General features: G+C 44.6%; 1 protein-coding gene across 1 annotated transcript in view; it reads right to left on the reverse strand.

The window, feature by feature from the left end:
* The window catches only part of PIK3AP1 (phosphoinositide-3-kinase adaptor protein 1), a 117,870-nt gene that overhangs the window by 20,169 nt on the left and 74,318 nt on the right, over positions 1–23,383 (reverse strand). The window contains exons 9-13 of the mRNA XM_042908657.1: positions 11,972–12,067; positions 9,114–9,311; positions 6,741–6,806; positions 4,606–4,811; positions 287–359 (exon numbers count right to left, since the gene is read on the reverse strand). Of these exons, the coding sequence (XP_042764591.1) occupies positions 287–359; positions 4,606–4,811; positions 6,741–6,806; positions 9,114–9,311; positions 11,972–12,067 (639 nt within the window). The remainder of the gene's footprint in view (positions 1–286; positions 360–4,605; positions 4,812–6,740; positions 6,807–9,113; positions 9,312–11,971; positions 12,068–23,383) is intronic.

Genomic DNA, 23,383 nt, shown 5'->3' on the forward strand with positions numbered 1-23,383 from the left:
AGAAAGTTTGATCATCCTCTTTGAGTGAGAGGATGAAGGGATGCAGAGGTCAGTCCATTTATTCATTTGCTAACAAGTCTTCTGTGCCAGGTCCTAGGTATGCAGAATAAACAAGACAAAGTCATTGTCCCCAAGAACCTCACAGATCTGGGAGACCCAGATCTGTAAACAGGGTGACAGGCACTGGGCAAGCTCTCTGCCCACTCAGGCCGCAGCAGAAAGGAGGGTCAGGAACAACAGATCACAGCAGTATCCCACAGTGCGGCACCCCCAAGGAGCTACATACCTGCCTGCTTTCCTGATTTTTGCTTCTCTCTCTGTCTTCGGGTGATGCTATCTCTTAGCCGTTTAAGATTTTCCTGGAAAAGATTTAGTTCATTTTAAAAGTAGATACCAGAAATATACCCTCTGGACATTAGAGTTTCTTTCTGATTTTATGCTGTTTGCACGATGTATCACGTTGCAAAAACATGCAAATGAGGTTGAATCCATTTGCAATCAGCCCCCAGAGAAGTTCAAGTACTCTTAGAAGTTGTGCCTGAGAAGAAGACATCTTTCCCACAACAACAAAGCGTCTCCCCTCCCCTCTGTTCCTAGCTCCTTCCCAGCCTTAGAACTCACTGACCTCCTCCTTGTGCGTTCCTTTAGCCAAGCCAGTCTCTTACATGCTAACAAACACTCCGTGCACACTGCCTCTGACATTGTTTTCATACCATTCCTCTGACCATGAGGGACAAGGATTCCTCTCCATGGATCTGTTCTAGGTCTGGGTCAAGGTTCACCTTCTCTGTTAAATCTCCCCCCAGTGCTCCAGTCCTTAGTGACCACAGGTGCCATCTGGCACTGAGCTATGCTGCCTTGCCCAGCGCATTTGTGTGTGCGTGTGGGTTTGAATATGTGTGTATGTTGTCTCTTCAGAGGTACTGTGCCCTCTCAAAGGGAAAGACACCAGGTTTACACCTTTCTGAAACTGTGAAGTCTGGTCTATTGCAGTCGTTCAACAAATGTTGAATAGACACATGAGAGACAAATTTTGTTGCTATTTAATTTATTTTTAAAATTGTTTAAAGTTTATTTTTATTTATTCTTGAAAGAGAGATAGACAGCAAGTAGGGGAGGGGCAGAGGGAGAGGGAGACAGAATCCCAAGCAGACTCTGTGCTGTCAGCCGTGAGATCATGACCTGAGATCATGAACTGTGAGACCATGACCTGAGCCAAAACCAAGAGTCAGATGCTTAACCAACTGAGCCACCCAGGCGCTCCTGTTGCTATTTTAGTCAATAACAACTACCTCAAAAGTGTGTGAACATTCTAGAGAAAGTGCTCCAGGGACTAACATCCAGACATCTGGAAGGGTCGCATGAAGGAGCTACAGGAGGCCAGACTGGGAGGGGTGTTTGGGTTGTGACCATAGGTGAGACTGAGCTGGGTCCAGGAAGCACCAGGGGAACACTGGAAGGTATGGGCTGGCTACAGCTTTAAGGTCTGACAGAGTGCAGGCAGAAGGAGTTGGCAGAAAAGAGACCCACCTGGAAACTAATGCTAGGTTAGATGAAGGTGACAGAAGCTGGCATGGGGGGAATGGAAAGAAAGGAGCAGATGCAAGAGGAAGAATGTCACAGAGCAAGGCCAGGCATGACATGAAGCTCACTGGGTACAGGGAGTGAGGAAGAAGAGCCTAAGAGATGTCTGTCTAGCCTCACTGTCTGGAAGATAACAGTGCAGTGAACAGAAGCAGGGAGCCGGGGAAAGGAAGCAGCCTCAAGGTACAGTTTGTTGCCGGACATGAGGCGAGTCTTGGGCACCTCAGAGGGACACACCCAGCTGGTGGCTGGAAAGGTGGAATGAGAAAAGAGACACGGCGAGCCCTCCGTTGGGCTCTGCAATGACAGTGTGGAGCCATGAAGCCTGCTTGGGATTCTCTCTCTCCCTCTCTCTCTCTCTGCCCTTCCCCTGCTCATGCTCTGTCTCTCAAAAATATATAAATAAACTTTAAAAATTTGGGGGGTGCCTGGGTGGCTCAGTTGGTTAAGTGTCTGACTCTTGATTTCAGCTCAGGTCATGATCTCATGGTTTGTGAGTTCAAGACCCGCATCAGTCTCTGTGCTGAGAGTGAGAAGCCTGCTTGGGATTCTCTCTCTCTCCCCCTCTCTCTCTGCCCCTTTCCTACTTGTGCTCTCTTTCTATCAAAATAAATAATAAACTTTGAATTTTAAAAAATTAAAAAAATTTTCAATCTCCAAGTGGTCTGAGATGTGGCTTGGTGATCTGCATTGGATAAGGTATCATGGTCTTTTCTTTCCCTCTTCATCCAGTGCCCTTCCAGGGTCAGGGAAGAGGAAGAGAAGTATAGAGAAATACAAATAAAAGTATATATTAAAAAAAAAAAAAGAGAGAAAGGAGACATGGACTCAAGAGTCACCTGCACAGAGAAAAACATAACGGGAGCCTGGGTAGTGCCCACTCATGGGAGGAGAAGGGAAGGAGACACAGGGGTGGACTGTGGCATGGAGGAAAAGGAAGATGGGGCAGCCCCAGGAATGGTCTTCATGCCCACCGGTCGCTGGACGGGGGATGCTCTGGAAGTACCAAGAGGCTCTCAGAGCACAGAGTAGTGTCAGCTCCCATGGATCCCATGGATTCTCTGCCATGTCAAATATGAACCCCAGTTGTCTGCCACACCCAAGAGTTCCGGGTAAGCTTATGCAACCAGGAGAAGCCTCTTGGATACAGACAGAGACACACAGCTAACATTTGTTATACATTTATTGGGTGCCAGGCATGCCAAGTCCTTTACATGGTTTACATTGTCCAGTGTTCTCCCTTCACATGTGAGATGGGAAACGGACACACAGAGAGGCCAAGGTCATCCAGCCCCAAGCGACAGAATGAGGATGTGACTCAGACTGCCTGGCCCTAGGGTCCTGGCTGCTCTTAATACTGTGCTATGTGGACACGTGACCTGGCTGGGAGAAAGAAAACCATTGTTTGCCCAGGGCCAGGCTGTCCCAGCAGGACTGCAGCCCTCTGGGGCTCCTGAATGCGGAGGACCCTGGGTTCCCATACTCAGCACTAAAGAGTGCCTTCCCAGCCATCAGATCCCCAGGAGGAGGGAGGCAGTCCACCAGAGTGGATGACCCTGTTTTAGGGAGCACTAACAAGGCAGAAAGTATAGTGAAGGGAGCACAGGCTCTGGTGTGAGAAAGGGCTCATTTGAATCTGACTCTGCCTCTCCGCCCCTCTGAGCCTCAGCGTTCTGTAAAATGGGAATGGTGATACTTCTCTCGCATGCATGCTGTGAGTGCAGAAGCGGTCAGGTCCATCCAACACACTGCTGCACAGCTGGACAATTACTGCCTGATGGCTCATTTCCCCACTTGTCGCCACCGACTCCCCCTCAAAGAAGACACGACTCCCATCTCAGTGTTAGGTGGTGCTGCTCCCCACCCCACCCCCTCGCCCCCAACAGCAGGTGTGTCAGGTCCTCTGAGGACAGACGTTAGAACACACACCTTCTGGGAAGTACTGTGGGGAGGTGAAGAGAAAAAGCAACGACTCTGTTCCTACCTTTCCCTCCACTTACTAGGTGAGTGATCTGGACATGTCTAACACCCTAGGCTCAACATCCTCTTTTTTTTTTTTTAATTTATTTTTTAAAACTTTATTTATTTATTTATTTATTTATTTTTTAATTTATTTATTTATTTTTTTTTTTTTTTTTGAGAGAGAGAGTGTGAGTGGGGCAGGGGCAGAGAGAAGGGGACAGAGGATCCGAAGCAGGCTCCATGCTTACAGCAGAGAGCCTGATGTGGGGCTGTGAGATCATGACTGGACTCGAAGGCAAACATTTAACTGACTGGGCCACCAAGGCACCCCATCAACATCATCTTTTTAATATGAAGGAGTTGGACCAGGGATATGCTTCCTAAGGTCAAGTTTGAGTTCTCCTCATCGCTTTAAATTACATATGAAGTACATGTATGGAGTTATAGATTCTTATATATAAATAGCAAGAGTCTCCTCTGACAGCCCAGTCCTCCGATCACCGTCTCTGAGTGGCCACCCTTCGGATGGCCATGGGGTGGCCTTTCCTCACCTTTGCCTCTGCATTGGTACACATGCGTATAGAAATACAGTTTGTATGTGAGTGTGCTTTAACTTGCATGGTTTCATGTCTGAGACTTGTTTTGTTCTCTTAATCATATTTCTTGGAAACTGTCCAAGTTCTCTGAGTTCAAAAGTGTGATTGTTCTGTGGGAGTTTTGGCACTAGGAGTAGAAAGAGGGACTCAGAAAAGAAAAAAGCTGGAAAGCAAAAGTATAGGGCCATATGCAGAGGGAAGTGGCAGCTGAAGAATCAGGGTTTACAGTCATGTCTTTGTTCCTGATCTCTAGCCTCATGACAACCAGCAAAGCCATCCAGCTCTTGGCCAAGGAGCCGTGTGGTTACAGACTACAGGTGACAGATATACATACACATCAATCCACAATGACACTCAAAAACCCAGTATCAGGCCTGGCTCCAGGTGCTCAGTTATAGGACCCTGCCCTCCACTTTGTTCAATGGAGAAACAGACATGAAACAGACCATACAGAGCCGATTACCTGCTGGAAGCGGAAGGACTCGGACCGCTTCTTCTGGTTGAGCTGCCACTCTTTGAAGTGGAGCACAGCCTCATCCACATTGACGATGCCCAGCTTCACCTGCTCCTGGAGGGTAATCAGCTGCCGCTGGCCTGGTGTTTTCATCCCAGCAAAAGGGTCATATATACTTGACTGGGGCCTGTCCCTCCACGGTCTGACGAGAGGCTCTGGAAAGGATGGCAAAACTCAGTGTGATAGCTCCCCAACTGGGGAGGGCAGGCAGAGGAGGGGGGTTAATGTGGCTGGTCATGGGCTCAAGAGGACGTGTCTCAAAAGAAAAATTACATGTGGAACTAAGAAGGGAGACATATGACATGGAATCAAAGAGAGGGAAGCAGCTAATAATTCCAAAGCCTATTACACTAAAATAGACAAGGCCACAACATCTTAGGAAAGCATTTTATGAATAGCATCCACTGGAATCAACAGAATCCCTCAAGCCTGAATTACTGAGAAGCCATTGACCAGCATTTCTCAACTTAAAACACCATTGATGTCTTAGACTGGATAGTTCATCTTCGTTGGGGGTGGGGGGTTGCCTCATACACTGTAGGATATTTAGCCTCACCCCTGACCACTATCCACTAGATGCCAATAGCATCCCCTACCTCAGCTGTGACAACCAAAAACATCCCAGATATTGCCAAGTATCCTCTGGGAGGACTGGAGAAATCGCCTCCAGTCAAGAACCACTATATTAGACTAAAATCCACTCCCAGAAAAGAATATACAGAAAAATCTAGGCAGGCTGCTTCTCCCAACACACTCCATCCCTCCCTATTCTCCCTGCCTCTGAGCAGCATGGGCACAATGGCTGTGGACCCAGGTCATGAAATGCCCAAGAATACTGGAATGCCAATGGAACCACGATCTAGCTCCAATGTCACCAGGTATACATTAAGGACTGGGTCCCAACTAGCTCTCATTGGGTTGTTCCTGTGCCAACTTCTCCTCCACATTACAAATTTGTGGTTCTCTGCTCTGGAGATTCTAAGGAAATAAGAAGGCAACCCCTCTCTTTCTCCAGGCTGTGACTCCACTAAGTTCTGTGGAGAACAAGCTACTTGCAGAGGTGATGCGGTCACTGGGGGCTTGTGAGGACTTGAAATTTTACTGCTCATTTCTGTCTACATGTCTCATGTCTGTCTACACACACCCAAAATGCTTTCTTCCAGATTTGCCTTCTTCAAGGCTCTCTTTAATTGTGTTGGAAGAGGAATTTTGGGGGGAAAGCAAAACGCATAAGCCATCAAAGCCTCTCTCCTACTACCTAAATCCTTGGAATGCCTTCAAATGCTTAGATGGTGTCATGTCTCCTTTTCTTTTCAATTTTTTTAAAAAATTTATTTATTTATTTTGAGAGAGAGAGAGAGACAGAGAGAGAAATCAGGGGAGGGGCAGTGAGAGAGTGAGAATCCCAAGCAGGCTCCACACTGTTAGAGCAGAGCCTGATACAGGGCTCAAACCCACGAACCCTGAGATCATGACGTGAGCTGAGATCAAGAGTCAGAAGCTTAACTGACTGAGCCAGCCAGGTGCCCCCCACATCTCCTTTTCAAAAGAATCATCAGTGGGATAATACTGAATGCCTCTCTTTAGCAGAAGGAAGTTAAGAAAAAAGGAGTACTGATCTCCTCAAACTTCCTCAAAAGGAAGAAAAGTGTTACCCAATGGCAAGCAAAACATCTCTTAAATAAAAGTTGAATGAAAGTATAGTTTTCTAATACAGATAGGGTAAGTAAATAACATGATCAGGCTGTGTCATTAGGTAAAGCCTGGGTGCCAGGCCACCCACTTTCGTCCTGTTGGCATCAAACTCGGTATTTACGCTGTACTTTTGTGTGCTGTCGCAGACACTTCCCCGTGTGTTCATGTCCTCAGTATGATCAATTTGTACACTCTTCTCGGGTACCCCAATTTCTCTCTTCTCCTCTCCCACTCCCATTGGTACAGCACCACCTAAGGTATCCCCTAGACTTCTCTCTGTCTCAGTGCTAAGGAGCTGTTACACCTGAAATTCAATGAAACATGCATGAACACATCTACCTCCCGGAAGTCCGGGTCATACAAAAGGAAGCTGTGGACGTGTGGCTTACCTTTCCTGATGCTCTCTGAGGAAATGTAGAAATTCCCAGGCCGCTCTTGACTTTTTTCTGCAAAAACTATGAGATAAAGAATATTCTAGGTAAAAGTCAAATCAGATCTCTTTCTAAGGGGCTTTACAATATTTTATTTATTTACCAGGAAAATTACCAAAATCTTGTACAAAAATATAAGGGATGGATCGCACCTTGGACCACTGTCTGCAGTTCTGTAAATCAAAACTCCAGGAGGCAAATAAGGAGCTAAAGCTAGAGGGATTATGAAATGAAGACAGCCCAAACAGACAAGGTCTCAAAAGCAGAAAGACAAAGCCAATCAGAGGACACGGTCAGCACTTACAAGATCATTAAAGAAAAGGGTAATGTGAACAAGGATGTGAGCTGGATCCCAGAATACCTGAAGCTAGCCGTGGAACACCTTGAAACTTGAGACTAAAAAGAAGTGCCACTTAGCATGCCAACAAGTGCCATAAGACAGAACTCAGAGTGGAACAGATACAATGTGTGCACAGCTCCAAAGGGACTTAGATGAAGTCACTCATAAGCAACAGACCCCCACCAATAGTGCATCCATGTATACATGTATTATTATGATACCCATTTTACAGATGAGGAAACTAAAGCTAAAGAGAGTGAAATGACTGACCTAATGTCCTAGGCTGTACGGTTGGAAAATGCAAGAGCTGGGACATGAACCCAGGGATTCTGGCCTCCAAACCACGGTCCTTTTTGTCATCTCCTGCCTCTCCCTTTCCTTTGCTTCCCCAGTTTCCTAGCAAGTCCTTCAGTGATCTTTAGGAATCACCTGTGCCCCGTCCTAGCTCCCCAAAATGAGCCATGCCACTGACACTCTCTCCTCCCCTCCTGCCATTTAGGAATTATCAATATTTGCATGCTTCTTCATTTGGGTTCCCTTAGAAGCAGTCCTGGAGACAAGGATCCAGATGCAAGGAGTCAATGTGGGGGGTGAAGGAGGTGAGATAAGGAAGTGGATAAAGCAGAACATGGTGGATGTCCAGTAAGTTACCAGGGTGGGCAAGCTGGAGAGCTCTGGAAAGCAATGTAGAACACGCACCTCAGAGTTCTCCCAGCAGAAGGGCAAGTACGCTGGGGTACTCACTCAGCCATCAACCCATCTGTCACTGGATGAGGGCTCAGGAGTGTTCATCCCCCAGCTCTTCCAATCTGACTTGCAAAATGGCAGGGGAGACTCTGGCTGCCAGAGAAAGTGGTGAGACTAAGAGACACGGGTCCTGACAGGCAGGGTCCAGCCAGTGGGCACAGAAATGTAAAGAGGTAGGGGGATGTGGCCAGGGTACCAATAGTGTCTGTGACACAGGCCGAAGGACATGTTACCCAGGGGAATGGCAAAGCACGTAGAGCACTTGGCCAAACATGATGTCCCTCAACTGCATTTCTACCTGGCTTAGGGTTGCCAGGCTTAACAAATCAAAACCAAAAAGAGAGTGCAATTTTGGGACTTACACTAAGAAATTGTTTGCTTTCTGTCTGAAGATCATGCTTAACTGGGCATCCTATACCTGGGCTCTGGTTGAGGGCTACCTTCTCCAATTTGTGATCTCCTTTTGCCACACGTTTTACAACTTTCTTATACTATAAAAAATGGAATGGATGTCAGGCACACAGATCTGGCAATTCTTAGCTCTTACAGTATTTGTAATCATATCAATACAATGGGGTCCTGAAAGAGGGTGAAACTGATAATGCATCAGCATCTAACTGATGTCCTAGGGATCACTATGAAGATAGTGGTCACCAGTTTGTATTAGTGTAGGCAGGTAGATAGCCTGGCCTAGGGGCTGAAAGCCAGAATTGTGGAGTTGGATTCCTTGAGTTCAAATCCTGGCTCTGCTATGTGGTAATAGAGTGACCTCTGTAAGTCTCCTTTTCCTCATCTGTACAATGGGGATGATAACAGCCCTTACCTAACAGATTACTGTAAAGATTAAATGACACGTTCCAGATGGAGTACTGTTGGTAGATTTCAATAAATGTTAGCTCTTAAATAATAATAATAATAATAATAATAATAATAATAATAATAATAGTTTCAGGAGATAAAAATGTACCAGGGTTCTGGCCATTTGGAGGAGAGGGAAATCTTGTTTACCTCCGTCTTCGTACTGCATATGAATGCTTCCAGGAATGCCAGAACTGAATCTGATCTTTGTCCACGGTCCAGCTCCAAAATATGCCCTGAGCTCTAACCCCATCTCCTGGCACTGGTTAGATACCATTCAAAAGCAGACAGTCTCTGAGCAATGGTTTAGAAGTTAGGAGGAACCAGGGAATTCCTGCTGAGAAGCCCTGAAGACCCTGCTGAGCACCATTCCCTGCCATACTTGCCTTTAGAAATGTACGGTTCATTGTCAGGCAGGTAGTGAGTGCCAGGAGCACTGGCCTCCGGCCTGGGCACTGGGATGGGGGGCCTGTTGGCCAGGTCCACGGAAAAGGCCTCATCATTATCCACTGTGTGATAAACATCTTCTGCCTGACCACCAGGGTGCAGGTCCCTCTCCGGACTGCCCATCCCCATGCTGTTACCTAGAAACACAGACAAAGGTGTCTGAAAGAAGTGGCCAAATGAACTGGATGACCGACGGTCGTAAGAGCAGAGAGCGGGACCATAGCTTATTTGTACAGTACTGCCCTTTGGCAAAGATCTTTCCTCTACAGTATCTCTTTTATGATCTGCTAAGGGATCACTGCAGGCAAAGCAACTGAGAAACACTGATGTCACCTTCATTTGCCACCCATCATGGTAGCAAAAGGGAGTGAGCACTAGGCTCTATCAGCTTAATTTTATTGCTAGGATTCAGTTATTCATCCCATTAGAACTAGGGAAAAAGGAACATAGCCCCCAAAGCCAAAGGACCCTTAGAACCACCCCCTGGTGCTGGGGAAGCAGTGTGAGAGTGGCCAGGAGTCCTCACCACCAATGGCCCCAGCATCCTCATCCCCAGCATCCAAGTGACTACAGCAAATCCTTCCTGTGGACTTCCTCTGTGCCAAGGACTATTCCAAGAATATTACCCACATTATCTCCTTTGATTATGTAACGACATTGTGCAATAACTACAATCATTATTCTCATTTTGCAAATGAAGAAACTGGGTCCTTGGGCATTTAAATAACTTGCCCAAAGTTACTTAGAGCCAGACTGGCATCCAGGAAAGCTGGCTCCAGAACTTTTGCTCTTAACCTCCATGCTCTACTGCTTTTTTACAACCTTTGCCCCCACTCTGCTCTCCATTGACCAGAAAGATAGAGGACAGAAGCCTGCCTCTCCCCCTCTGTCCCTGGAGACCCAGAGCCACCATGTTTTCACTGCCCCCATCCTGGTGACAGGGTGCAATGTTCTCTGCTGGAACCCAAGTACAGCGTCCCCTTGGCTTCAAGAATCTCAGCAGACTTTTGTATGCGATCCGCCAATCATATACGTGAGCTGTGGTGACCTCAGCCATGTTATACAACCTCTCTGAGCTTGATTTCCTTCTGAGACCTGCTCACAGGAGTACTGTGAGGAAAAGCACCCAGCTCAGTGCCTACACATAGTAGGTGTTCTTTCACTTCCTTCTTTTCCCTAGCACCATTCAGTCAACAAATCTTTATTAAAGTCCCGTCTGAGATACAGGAATGACTAAAGCTTAGGCCTTCTTCCTGCAGAATTTCCAGTCCAGTGACTTAATGGAAAATTTTTAGTTGCATCTTTTCTGAGCTGCAGGGAGACTACTCTTGGCTTCCCTGTGTCCTGGATCCAGAGGACTAACTGACCAGAGAGTCCCAGCTCATCCAGGGGCTCAGAGTTCCAAGGCTCTGCCCTTGAGAAACTTCCCAGTTAGTGGAGAAGCTCCCATCTGTTCATCTTTAAACACAAGGGCATGACGAAATTCTGGAGAGGCTCGTATGATGTTAACAAAATGAGGTGTCCTGAGAGAGCTGCTGGCTACCCTACCAGTGACAGTGATCCCCACAGTGCCTGCCCCCGTGTGAGTACACACACAAGCACGCAATCCTGCTTTTATAGTGTGAAAGCAGCTAGAGACAATACTAAATGAATGGGTGCAAAGTGTTCGGATAAAACTTTATTTACAAAAACAGGCAGCTGGACAGGCTATGGTTTATCTACCACTACACAGAACTCTCCTTTCTTCTTCACTGTCAAAACTACTTCTCCCACCCTGAATCCCATCCTCTTAGCATTCTGCTTCCTATGCCTACTTCATCAGCAGACCTCCCCACCCATTAATTATAAATGATTGGACAGAGTGAAGGAATTAACCACATAATTTAACACCCTCCATCTCTGACCTTCAATAATAATAATAATGACAACAACAACAACAATCATCATAAACTTTTATCACTTGCTCTGTGCCCAGCCCTGCTCTGACGCCCACTGCACAATAACTCATTCAATTCTCCCAACATTCACCTGAGGAAGCGGAGACAGAGGAGTTGAGAGCTTGTCCAGCTAAGTGAAGGAGGAACAAAATACAGATCATAGTTTATGTTCTTAACCATGATGCAACACAGGCTCAACTTAACGATGTTTGTGTGGGGCACCTATGTGGCTCAGTCGGTTAAATGTCCAACTTTTGGCTCTGGTCATGATCTCACAGTTCGTGAGTTCGAGCCCCACATCAGGCTCTGTGCTGACAGCGGGAAGCCTGGAGCCTGCTTTGAGTTCTGTGTCTCCCTCTCTCTCTGCCCCTCCCCCACCCCTGCTTACACTCTTTCTCTCTCTCTCAAAAATAAATAAACATTAAAAAACAAAGCAAAACAATGTTTGTGTATATTCCTCCATGTTCTCCTCCTTCACCAGAAAGTCATCTCTTGAGAGCACTGGTCACATCTTATTTTTCTCCTTGTCCCCCAGCCCAACATCCAGAGTAGCACTTTGCTCATAGTCAGTAGTCAATAAACTTTGGTTAAATAAAAATAAACATATGCATTTAAAAACAGGTCTTGTTGAAGGCAGCTTGTTTAACCTGAATGAGTGACTCCAGTGGTGGGAACTTCTGGCCTACCTGTAACAAGCTGATGGGGGAGCTCACGGCGACGGAGTGCCTTTAATCATGCCATACACCAAGTATATGGCAGCCCATTCCTTTAATGGATCAACCATCATATGGAACCAGGGAACATCTTACATTTATTTTTCTTTCCCTCTTTTTGCTTCCCTGCTCACAGCTACAAATTACCTTCCAAAAACTTGCGGATCATAGAGTCCTTAGTAGCCCGAGGGAAACCATCTCCAGGGATTGGATTAGATGTACTGGCCTGAAGCATTTCAACATCTAGAAGAAAAGGAGACTAAGAGTTTATTTGTTGTTCTTCCACACAGGCAAGAAGACTTTACAGATGGATGTATAAGGTTTGAGGAATCAAGAGATCTTGAACCAAGAGATTCAAGAATTCATTAATCCATCTACCTTCCCACCCATGCATCCATGCTTCCATGGATTCAGGCATCCATCCACTCATCCAACTATCTATCTACTTAATAAGGACCCCTGTGGGGTACCTGGGTGGCTCAGTCAGTTAAGCTTAAGCAGGTTAAGGGTCCAGCTCTTGATTTCAGCTCAGCAGGCAGCACAGAGCCTACTTGGGATTCTCTCTCTCCCTCTCTTTGCCCCTCCCCTGCTCACACACATGCTCACTCATATACTCTCTCTCTCTCAAATATAAATAAATAAACATAAAAAAAATAAGGACCCCCCCACCCCCCTTGTAAGTGTGAGGTATGATAGAGGGCAACACTCACAACTCTCAGGCCCTTTCCTGGACCACAGGACTCAAAAGGTATAGATATTATGCTTATTTGCATTTGAAATAATGGGTTTAATTTTTATTTTTTTTAAATGTATATTTACTTTTGAGAGAGAGAAAGAGAGAGAGAGAGACAGAGGTCAAGCGACAGAGGGGCAGAGAGAGAGAGGAAGACATAAAATCCAAAGCAGGCTCTAGGCTCTGAGCTGTCAGCACAGAGCCCTTTGTGGGGCTCAAACCCACAAACCATGAGATCATGACCTGAGCAGAAGTTGGACGCTTAACCGACTGAGCCATCCAGGCACTCCAGGCTTAATTTTTAAATGTATAACCATAGCATTGTTTATGACAGCCAAAAAACAACTAGAAGCAAAAACAATAAAGAATAGATAAAACTGTGGTTTACTCAAACAATGGAACAGTATGTAACAGTTACAAAGAACATATTGGAGCCAGTTTTATCAATATAGTGCCACCTCAACAACATAATAGGACCAATTCAACAACTTAACAAGAAGAACCCTAGTTCTAGGTTACTAATGGAATTATTTATAAGGAAGAAGCATATTGACCTTTGTTTTTCACTTTTAAACATAAAGACCCATAAAGACCAAAACTCTGTGTGAAAACCATTCAGTTACCACAGCAGCTTCTAGTCTAACCCAAGTAAGCAACATATTACTTTACAACTCTGAAGTATGCTTTTGGGAGCAAAATTTCAGCCTTGTATTAAAAATAGAGCTTTGATATTATCAAGAGATTTCACTTAGTAATTCTTATCATACAATTATTGAGTACTTATTTGCTTAGGCAAAATACATAGTTTGAAGTTGAATAGTATACTTTGAGAAAAAGTGGTTTGAATTTAATCAATATACACACATATGCCATTTCCTTACTACTGTAATCTTTGGGGATCAGCTGAATACATCCTGGTGAGTTTGTATGAAGACTTCTATGCAACTAGAATATTCACTGAAAAAAGGTTATGGTCATGAAGTAATGATAAAGATGATAAACTTCATATGACATTACCCTAGTTTTGAAACAAAATATTTGTATATACATAGAAAAAAAGACTGGAAAGAAATACATGAAAATGCATATAGTGGCTATTTCTAAAGTAGTACAGATTATGAACATTTTATTTTCTATCTTATACTTTTGTCTTCCAAATTATCCCACGGTGACTTGTATGGCTTTCATGAAGGAGAAAAATCTTATTAACACTTTTTTTTTCAAAAGATCTAGGTAGATATGATCAACTATGTACAATTAGATTTTCAAAGCAAAAATAACTTCAGGTTATTAAAAAATAAATTGTGGCTCACCTGCAATTCCCAGATTACTTGATTTTTTTAAATACAAAAAATGACTGATTTCAAACTTTCCAGGGACCAGATATTACATTATTACATAGCATAGCTCTTACTGGACCTTGTTTCAAACTTCAATAATCCTTTGACAATCAAAATATAAGTTTTGTGACCATAAACAAAAAAAATTACATTGAATGAAAAAATTGCAGACTTTTCAGTATTTTCGGTGGCATATTGTGTATATAACGTTTTAAGGCCTATAAAACAACATCACATGCTGGGAAGTATAAATGTTGAATTCATGGTAATGGTTACTTCTGGAGAAGGAGGGAGGAAAATTGGATTCCAGAAGGGATTCATAGGGTGCTATAATATGTAATTAAAAAAAACCCTGAGACAATTAAAAAAGAAAGAAAAAAGAAATACATAGAAGTGTATTGATGAATCAGAATCTTTAACAAATACAACATTAAAAAAAATCAATATAGTATCAATTGCCCCAAAAAAGGGGAGAATAAGGTTCTATTTTTATATTTGCTTATATATGCAAAAAGAAGCATTGGACATAGATGTAAGAAATTAAAATCACTTGGACAAAAAAGATGAGGGACAGGAATGGAGAAAGATATTACACTGTTCACCCTTTTATAGTTTAGTTTTTAAGGCTATTGAAAAAAATAATATAAAGAAATACGGGGCTTGGATTATGTTTGTGTTACCTTAAATATTATCCAAAAAAGAAGAAAAACCAACTACTTTTTTCTGCCTTGTCAGTTTATTGTTTCCTTACACAGTGGAGACATTACACTGACCATAATATGCCTTGATACTCTAGTCCAAAGCCCTACGGTTCCAAATGAGGAATCTCTCCTGTCACCGCTGAATTCTATAAACTGCAGAGATTAGGGAGACTGAACTGATCCTGAAACATACCTAGAGGTGTTTTAATTTTAAAAATTAAATTTCTGAGGTGCCTGGGTGGCTCAGTCAGTTAAGCATCCGACTTCGACTCAGGTCGTGATCTGATAGCTTGTGAGTTCGAGTCCTGCACAGGGCTCTTTGCCGACAGCTCAGAGCCTGGTGCCTGCTTTGGATTCTGTGTCTCCCTTTCTCTCTGCCCCTCCCGTGCTCACACTCTGTCTCTGTCCAATTTCATGTATCCAAATCCAAAAATTTCACATATTTTTTTTAAATTCAAGACCAGAAAAATTCCACTTATTTGAGATTTCCTGTTCAATTCACTTAGCAGTGTTGTTTATTGTTTTCTTTTTTAAGTTTATATATTTTGAGAGAGCGTGTGCATGAGCAGGGAAGGAGCAGAGAGAGAGAGAGAGAGAGAGAGGGAGAGAGAGAATCCCAAGCAGGCTCTGCACAGTGCGGCGCCCAACATAGGGCTCAAACCCACAGAACTGCAAGATCATGACCTAAGCAAAATTCATGAGGCAGACACTCAACCAACTGAGCCACCCAGGTGCCCCTCACTTAGCTGTGGTTTTATGGAACACTTTCCCCATAGAGGTAGAAAATTGGAAAGAAAGGTGTTTTCTACAGATGTGTGCCTTGCCAGGAGCAGGACCCTCCCCTATCTGATGAATACCCTGTATTAATCTCCCTCTAAACACCCACACCACATACCTCACCCCCCGCAAGCCACCTGACCCTGACCCAGCCAACTTTTGAAACCCCTCATTTAAACAACAGTAAAGCACAGAGGAATACACCCCAAAGTAAAGACTTGCTTGAATCAAACACTCCTAGAGATGAGGGGAGGGAGAAATTTCACAGGTCCGGTGCTATACCCTCCAGGAAATCACATCCCCCTCAGGTTCCAGCATCTCCAAGAAGCTGGGCAGAGCAGCGCCAGGAGGATTTCAATCACCAGTAACCAAATCTCCCAGGCAGGCAATGCCAGGGTGCAAGTTTCAGTCAGTCACCCCTGCTGACAATGGTAAATGGGTCATAAAACAGCCTAGCTATTTTCACTAACAAAGGTCAATTTGAGAGAACTGATTTTCAGGTCCAAGAGGTAGATGCACAGTTAAAGAAGCTACAAAGAGTATTAGAAAAATAAAATGTGGAAGAAACAGGGAGCGGCAAGAGCGGCCCTGGCTGGCCCTGGAGTGCTAACATACTAAGAATGCAGGCAGCTGCCCCTGGTAACCAAGGGGGTCTTAATATGCTGTCTTAATATGCTGGGGTTTTGTGGGTTAAAGAATTTAAAAAAAAAAAAAAAAAGAATGAGCACTAGAAATAAGACATATCAATATCAGGATCCCTTGATACAGTGCACTGAGGAGGACACAACACCATTTCTATGGTATTCTTGCCAAAAAGTTACCACCTCAGTCCAATCACAGAAAACATGACAAACCAAACCGAGGAGCAATCTATAAAATAACTGATCAGTGCTTAAGTCAAGGAATGACTGAGGGACTTTTACAAATTGGAAGAAACTATGGGGCACCTAGCTGGTTCAGTCAGTGGAGCATGCAACTTTTGATGTTGGGATTGTGAATTTGAGCCCCGTGTTGGGTGCAGAGATTACTTAAAAATAAAATCTTCAAAAAAAAATTGGGAGAGACTAAGGAGAAATAACTACATGCATTGTGGAATCCTCTGTAGGCTCAGCATCTAAGACCCCATCAGCATCTAGCATCCTACCTACAGGGGAAAAGCTGAACAAGGCCTAGAGGTCACTTGGTGGTATTGCACCAATGTTAATCTGGCTTTACTAACTATGCTTCAGTTGTACAAGACACTGATATCAAGGAAATCTAGATGAAAGGTATACAGGAGAACTAGCATTTTTGCAACTTTTCTCAGGTAGTTCAAAATGAAAAGTTTTTTTTAAAAAAAAGGAGAAGGAGATGGAAGAGGGGAAAAGATTTGAAAAGCAGAGGAGGAAATGCAATGGGAAAATTACAGAAGCACAACCCCCAGGAATGACCTACACTGACCCTTCCCTGTCCCCCAATGCCACCAAATCACCTTCCAGTGACACCTGTGAGCCATACACATTGGGAATTGTGACCAACGTGGGGTTAAATGAGCCACCAATGACAAACATATCTTTTTACTTTGTAATCACGTCTTGACCAGATCTGCTAACTATCAGTCCTGTGGTTTCTTAGTAGAGTTATTTCTCCTCCTTGAGCTGTCCTAGCATCAAAATGCGTAAGTCCCAATTTTGATTCTTCTATTCCTGGCTGGAGGACTACAACACCCACGGGTCTGACACCAGACAGACTTCTTAGATCCACCTGATTATTCAGGCTCACAAGATGACCATGGTCATCTATGCAGGATGGATGGTCTGTTCAGGAGAATGTAGGACACAGGCCAGGAGGACACTGCCAGGTGGCATCCTTCCTCAAGAGCAGTCTTGAGTCCAGTCCAGTAGCTCATGTGCAAGGAGACAAGACCCAGGTCAGGCAGGTGGAGGGCCCCCCCACGGAGTGAAAAGCCTCATGGCCCACAGGAGCGGTATGTCTCGTGGCAACCCCTAAGGCATCCTTCCAGGGGTCCCCATGAGCATGTCAGAGTCAATGCTCTCAGGGAAGCCCAGAGTGTGCTGCCCCTTTCAGGTACTTATAGTCCATATATAGCTCCTCCCAGTTCCAGATGCAATTTACCAACCAATTAGGGGTCATTTTTATCATAGGCATATGTTGCCTAGAAACACAGTTGACATTTGACTCTTATCAGGTTACCAGGGTAACAGCTGGGAAGTCAACCGAAGGTCAAATTCTCTAGCAGAAGGGGAAACGATAGCTGTTACATTAACTTCACTCACAATTATCTTGGGTCAAGTTGTTTGAATCCTCTCAGCTTCTCTTTACTTGTCTGTAACATGGTGATGGTAGCAGTATGTATCTCATAGGTTTGCCATGAGTATTAAATAAGAAGCTGGCCAACTGCTTAGCAGAGCGCCTAGCTCAGAGAAAGTGCTAAATAATGCTAATTGCTATTACTATTAGTATTACTGTTACTAGGACTATCATTACTGTGGTCTTTATTATTAAATTCTATATCCAGGCTAATGTCCTAAGCAGAGACCAGTTTTTTAAAAAGAACTCAATTTAGGGGCGCCTGGGTGGCTCAGTCGGTTAAGCATCCGACTTTGGCTCAGGTCATGATCTCATGGTTTATGAGTTCGAGCCCCGCGTCGGGCTCTGAGCTGACAGCTCAGAGCCTGGAGCCTGCTTCAGATTCTGTGTCTCCCTCTCTCTCTGCCCCTTCCCCCTCACGCTCTGTCTCTCTTTCCTTCAAAAATAAATAAACATCAAAAAAAATTAAAAAGAACTCAATTTAATTGAGGGGACATTCAGGGGACAATCGTAAGTCAGAGAAAGGCTGCCACTGAAGCCAGGCAAGCAACAGAGGCGAGGACACCAGTCACTGAGCGACCAGTGCAGGTGGACATCATGGTCGAAGGTGGCAGTTACCTGCGTGGACTTTGGTATCCTGGAGAACTGGGTTCAAGCCCTGGCTCTGACTGGCTCTATGTCCTTGGGAAAGACACCTGATATCACTAAGCTTGTATATCTCCATTTATAAAGTGGAGATAAATAAGAAAACTGTAGGGGCCAATGGAGACAATGCTTATAAAATGTTTAGCAATAGTGCCCAGCACTAATATTAATGGATACTATTATTATATTGAAGCAACCTAGATAGTGTATTCATATTTTATTGTGCTGTAAAAAATTATCCCAAACTTAGTGGCTAAAAACAACATAAATTTATTGCCTTATAGTTCTGTAGTTTGAAAATCTGAAAAGAGTCTCACTGGGCTAAAAATTTTGAGAGGACCGCCTTCTTTTCCAGGAGCTCTAGGGGAAGATCTGTCTCTTTGCCCTTTCCAAATTCTAGATGCTACGTGCATTCCTTGGCACTAAGCTCTCTTCCTCTATATTTGAGGCCAGCAATGTCAGGCAGTGAACTTAGCTGAATTGAGTCCTTCTCATGGAGCCATCTCTGGTCTGTTTTCTGATTCTTTCTTCTACTTTAAAAAAAAAAAATGTTTAATGTTTATTTATTTCTGAGAGAGAGAGACACACACACAGAGTGTGAGCAGGGGAGGGGCAGAGAGAGACAGGGAGACACAGAATCCGAAGCAGGCTTCAGCCTCTGAGCTCTTAGCCCAACGCGGGGCTTGAACTCACGAGCCATGAGATCATGACCTGAGCTGAAGTCCGATGCTTAACCAACTGAGCCAACCCAGGCGCTCCTCTTTCTTCTACTTTTAAGGATCCACCCCAATAATCCAGGACATTAGCAACCTTAATTCCATCTACAACTTTCATTCTCCTTTGCCAGATCGTCTAGCCCATTCACAGATTTAGGGGCTCTATTCTGCCTCCTACAGATGGAAGCAAGCATCAGCACAGTCAGCCTGTCACAAACTTCCTCCCCACACTGGGCTGACAGGGGCATTAAGGGTCAGGGATTAGGGCCCATGCAAGCAAGTCCATCGTGTCCACACTGGACCCAGCAGCCCTGGCGTGATGGAGGCATTGCACACTACCGTAAGTGAAGTTACCCAAAAATGACTTTCTTTCCATTTATATTTGAAGCAAAATGATTCTTTTTATATGTAATTGAACATATATGGTTTTCAGTTAGACCAAGAACAGCAAATATATACATCGGCCCCCGTGTCCCTATTCTGTACTCAAGGCAAACATCACTAGTTAGTCATAGCATTCTTTGTGGTCTCACAATTCTCAACATAGCCCCCTCAGGCACTCAGTACCAAGTAACTGACACCGGCATATGAAATGATTTTTCAAACACTATTTGCCCTATCTGTATGAGGCAGTAAGTCTTAGCAGTAACGATTACTACCTTCCTAATGATAAAAAAAGAAAGTGTCCAATTGTTTGGAGCTCATAAGTAAAAAGACCCTCTCAGACTCTAAATTTCCCAACCCTATGTGTGCATACAACTCAGGTATACAGTGAGCACCACATGAGTGGCTGAAACACATAGAAAATTCTGGAGGTGAAGGCAGTGTGCTTGCAGACAAAGGACATTTTGTAAAGAAAAGCAGAACAACAAATCCCTGCATTCCTGGATGCTCAGTGTTTGTACTTCAGATTCTAAGCACTTAACCTTCACCACGTGTCAGTTAAAAATAAACTAAAAAGCCCTGAGACCTGCGGGTCTAAGGAGAAAGTGCAAAGTGCTTTCATTTCAGCAGAGACAAAAAAGAAAAAAACATAAAACAAGAAGACTCAGGGGCCACGGTCCTCAGGGAAGAGCCAGCTGTAGAGTTACACTGTACTTCATTTAGGGAATCAATCAGAAAGAACCCATTCCTGGGAAGAAAGAAGCTTGAACAGATGAGAGAAAGCCTAGGCAGCCACTTAATTAAGGAATGAGTCAAGAAAAATAATGAATTTTCAAAGAAGCCCATACGATACTCCTCAGGGGACATAAATCTAGATCGCTTAGCTGCAGTGGAAACTCTATCTGGATTATGTGTTGCTAATTTAATATAAAACCTAATCTGAGAATCTAATACAGTAAAATGTCAGATACTAAGAGGCTATTCTTCTGGAAAGGCTCTCAAACCCTGAAAGCGGTCCAAAAGTAATTTTTTTTTTCTCCAGCAAGTGTTCTTATAGCCAAAACAGACCCTTAGAGCAAGGAGCAGCGTGGTAAAGCATCTGATGACCTGAAGCCCGGTGTGCTCCGTATGCACTCAGGTGGGATCAAGTGCTTTCATTGGCCATGTCTGTAGGGCGGTCCAATCTCCCCATACCTTAATGGAGAAGTGATGGAAAGGAGGGAGACACACACACACACACACACACACACACACACACACACACACACACACAGACTGAGAGAGAGACAGAGAAAAGGAAAGTGGCAATCCGAAATTACAGCAGCTAAGGAGAGGTGGGCAATGAAACGAAGGGGCTGGGGCACCCGGGTGGCTTGGTCGGTTGAGCATCCGACTCTTGATTTCAGCTCAGGTCATGATCTCACGGCTCAGGAGTCCGAGCCCTGCACCGGGCTCTGCGCTGGTGGCATGGAGTTTGCTTGGGATTCTCTCTCTCCTTCTCTCTCTCTATCCCTCCCCCGCTCGTTCTTTCTCTCTCAAAATAGATAAATAAACATTAAAGAAAAGAAAATGAAGGGGCTAAGGATGCAAGGGTTAGGCAGCAACAAGTCTCACGGATTTCTTATGCAGACAAGTGCCTCCTTGCAGCACTCCTGGCAAGCACACAGACCCTCTGCAGGGCAGGAATCAGTCTACGAGATGAGTTCACAGTGGGATGCGGTGGGTACCACACGCCCTCCTCCCCTCATTCTCCACATCCATAGCTGCCCTCTTGGGGCACCGTGTCCTTTTCCTCCATGGCACTGTCACGGTTTTGTAGTTATATATTTAGTTATGTGGCATTTTTATTTAATATTCAGCTCTCTTGCTAGAAGGAGGGCTCTAGGAGGCAGAGATCATGCGGTCTTGTTTATTGACTCTCTGCCACCTGACACGGTGACTTAATCACATGAGAGGTTTGATTAATATTGTTGAATGAAGGAATGTGTGAATGGACAAATTAATGAGGCATAAACACATGAATATGAACACGAAGGTATCTGGGCTTAGTGAAGGAATCTGGGCATTTTCCACGCTGAGAAAAGAGAAGGGCGATCCAGGCAGCAGGAACCGCATGAGCTAATGTAGAGGAGACATGAAAAGAAAGGCAGCCCCGAGTGCCGGAGGAGTCACTACTGCCGGAGATGTCCGCGCTCAGGGACGTCTAATAGATGTGTCGCTAGCACCTATCAGGAAAGGTCTTTGCACTGGAATGTCAACCACTCCACCCCACCAAATCCGGGATGACTTTCTATTTTCTGGTACTCTCAAATTCAAGAAATAGTTGAGCACCTATTGTGCACATCATTATGGATGACACATGCTTCCTAAACTGAGGTAGGAGCAGGTCATCAGAGAAGCATATACACAAACCAGGGTGCAGAACGATGTGGTTGCAGTGGCCCCAGGAGAGTGTGAAGCACGGCTATACAGGTCCAGAGGGGAGCAAGGTCACTGCTGGTGGTGGGGATTTTTATCTTCTTTGCTTTTAAAAGTCTCAATCCACATGCTTTCACTAAGTGCCTACATCCCTGACACAGTTCCTGTACATCTGGAGGAACCAAAAGCCACAGAAGTCAGGAAGTGCCTTGAGCCTCCCTTTGCCCCACTGGGTCACTTTCAGCCCTCAACAGCACAGCACCAGCCCTGCCCAGAATGAGCTTCTTGCTGGTAAGGCCCCATGACTTACCCTAGCCCCACTGCCCACAAGGCATTTCTTGGCTCCCAGCCAGTCTTTCCTAGATGGATTAACAGGAGGATGGCAGTCTCAGTAAAGTCAGGAAGGAAGACTCCTGAGAGAAAAAGGTGCAGGGAGGAGAGGCAGCATGTTCCAGAAGCAAATCGGTAACTTAACAGCTTTGCTTACAAATGGTCCTTCAGCTGGGCTCAGAGCTTCCCTGGCTGGGCTGCAAGGCCCCGGCTCAGAGGGGACCCAGATCACAGACAGGGTCACAGATGGAGGTGACCTGTACAAACATGCCAGCTAGCAAGGAGGTTGCTAAGGGAAGGCAGCAAGTTAGCTGTTGAGTCCGCTCTGCACCATACACAAATTTGAGCCACAGAACCAGGCAGAGGGAGCAGAGGCACGAGAGAAGAGTGTAACACAGGAGTCACCTGAAGCAGAACAGCCTTCTAGAAGGGATTACAGACTCATATGAGTTTATGGTTTCCACTCTCAAGATATTTGCCTTTCTCTTTTGGCTCTTTTCTCCTAATAGAAGACGAGTCTCTGAGATTTTTCTTTTTAACATGTATTTTTTTCTAATTTTTAAATTAAAAACATTTTTTTAAATGTTTATTTTTGAGAGAGAGAGAGGGCGAGCAGGGGAGGGGCAGAGACAGAGGAAGACAGAGGATCCAAAGCAGGCTCTGCGCTGACAGCAGAAAGCCCAATGCGGGGCTTGAATTCACAAACCGTGAGATCATGACCCGAGCTGAAGTTGGATGCTTAACCACTGACTGAGCCACCAAGGCGTCTGAGCCTCTGAGACTTTTAAGCAGAGTTAAATCCACAAGCAGATCGTGTTGGAAACAAATGGACAAGGGCCTCTCAGGAATGGCTCCCAAAGCTTTAGAACCCAGAGTCTCAGGGAGGTGACCAGTCCCTGGGAGAGGCTTTCCATATGAAATGTATTACCTAAGTCAGAGCAACACTAGGACTACAGTGTCATTCTCTGAAGGCAAGGACAGCGGCAAAAGAACTGAGAAAAAGATTGGGTGATAGAGAAAACACCCAAGAGAGATGTGCCTTCATTTCTATTTAGTGTTTGCATAAGCTTACCCTTAATAGAAATATTTATTTCTTATATGGTAGTTAGGAAACTGATGGTTTAATTCTGTCTCGAGCAAAAAATTCTCAGGAGTATTGGGAGCAAAGTTGAATATCTGATATCAAAGGCATGCAGTTACCACCT

This window comes from Panthera leo, chromosome D2, assembly GCF_018350215.1.
Source record: "Panthera leo isolate Ple1 chromosome D2, P.leo_Ple1_pat1.1, whole genome shotgun sequence".
In the NCBI taxonomy this organism is placed as follows: domain Eukaryota; kingdom Metazoa; phylum Chordata; class Mammalia; order Carnivora; family Felidae; genus Panthera; species Panthera leo.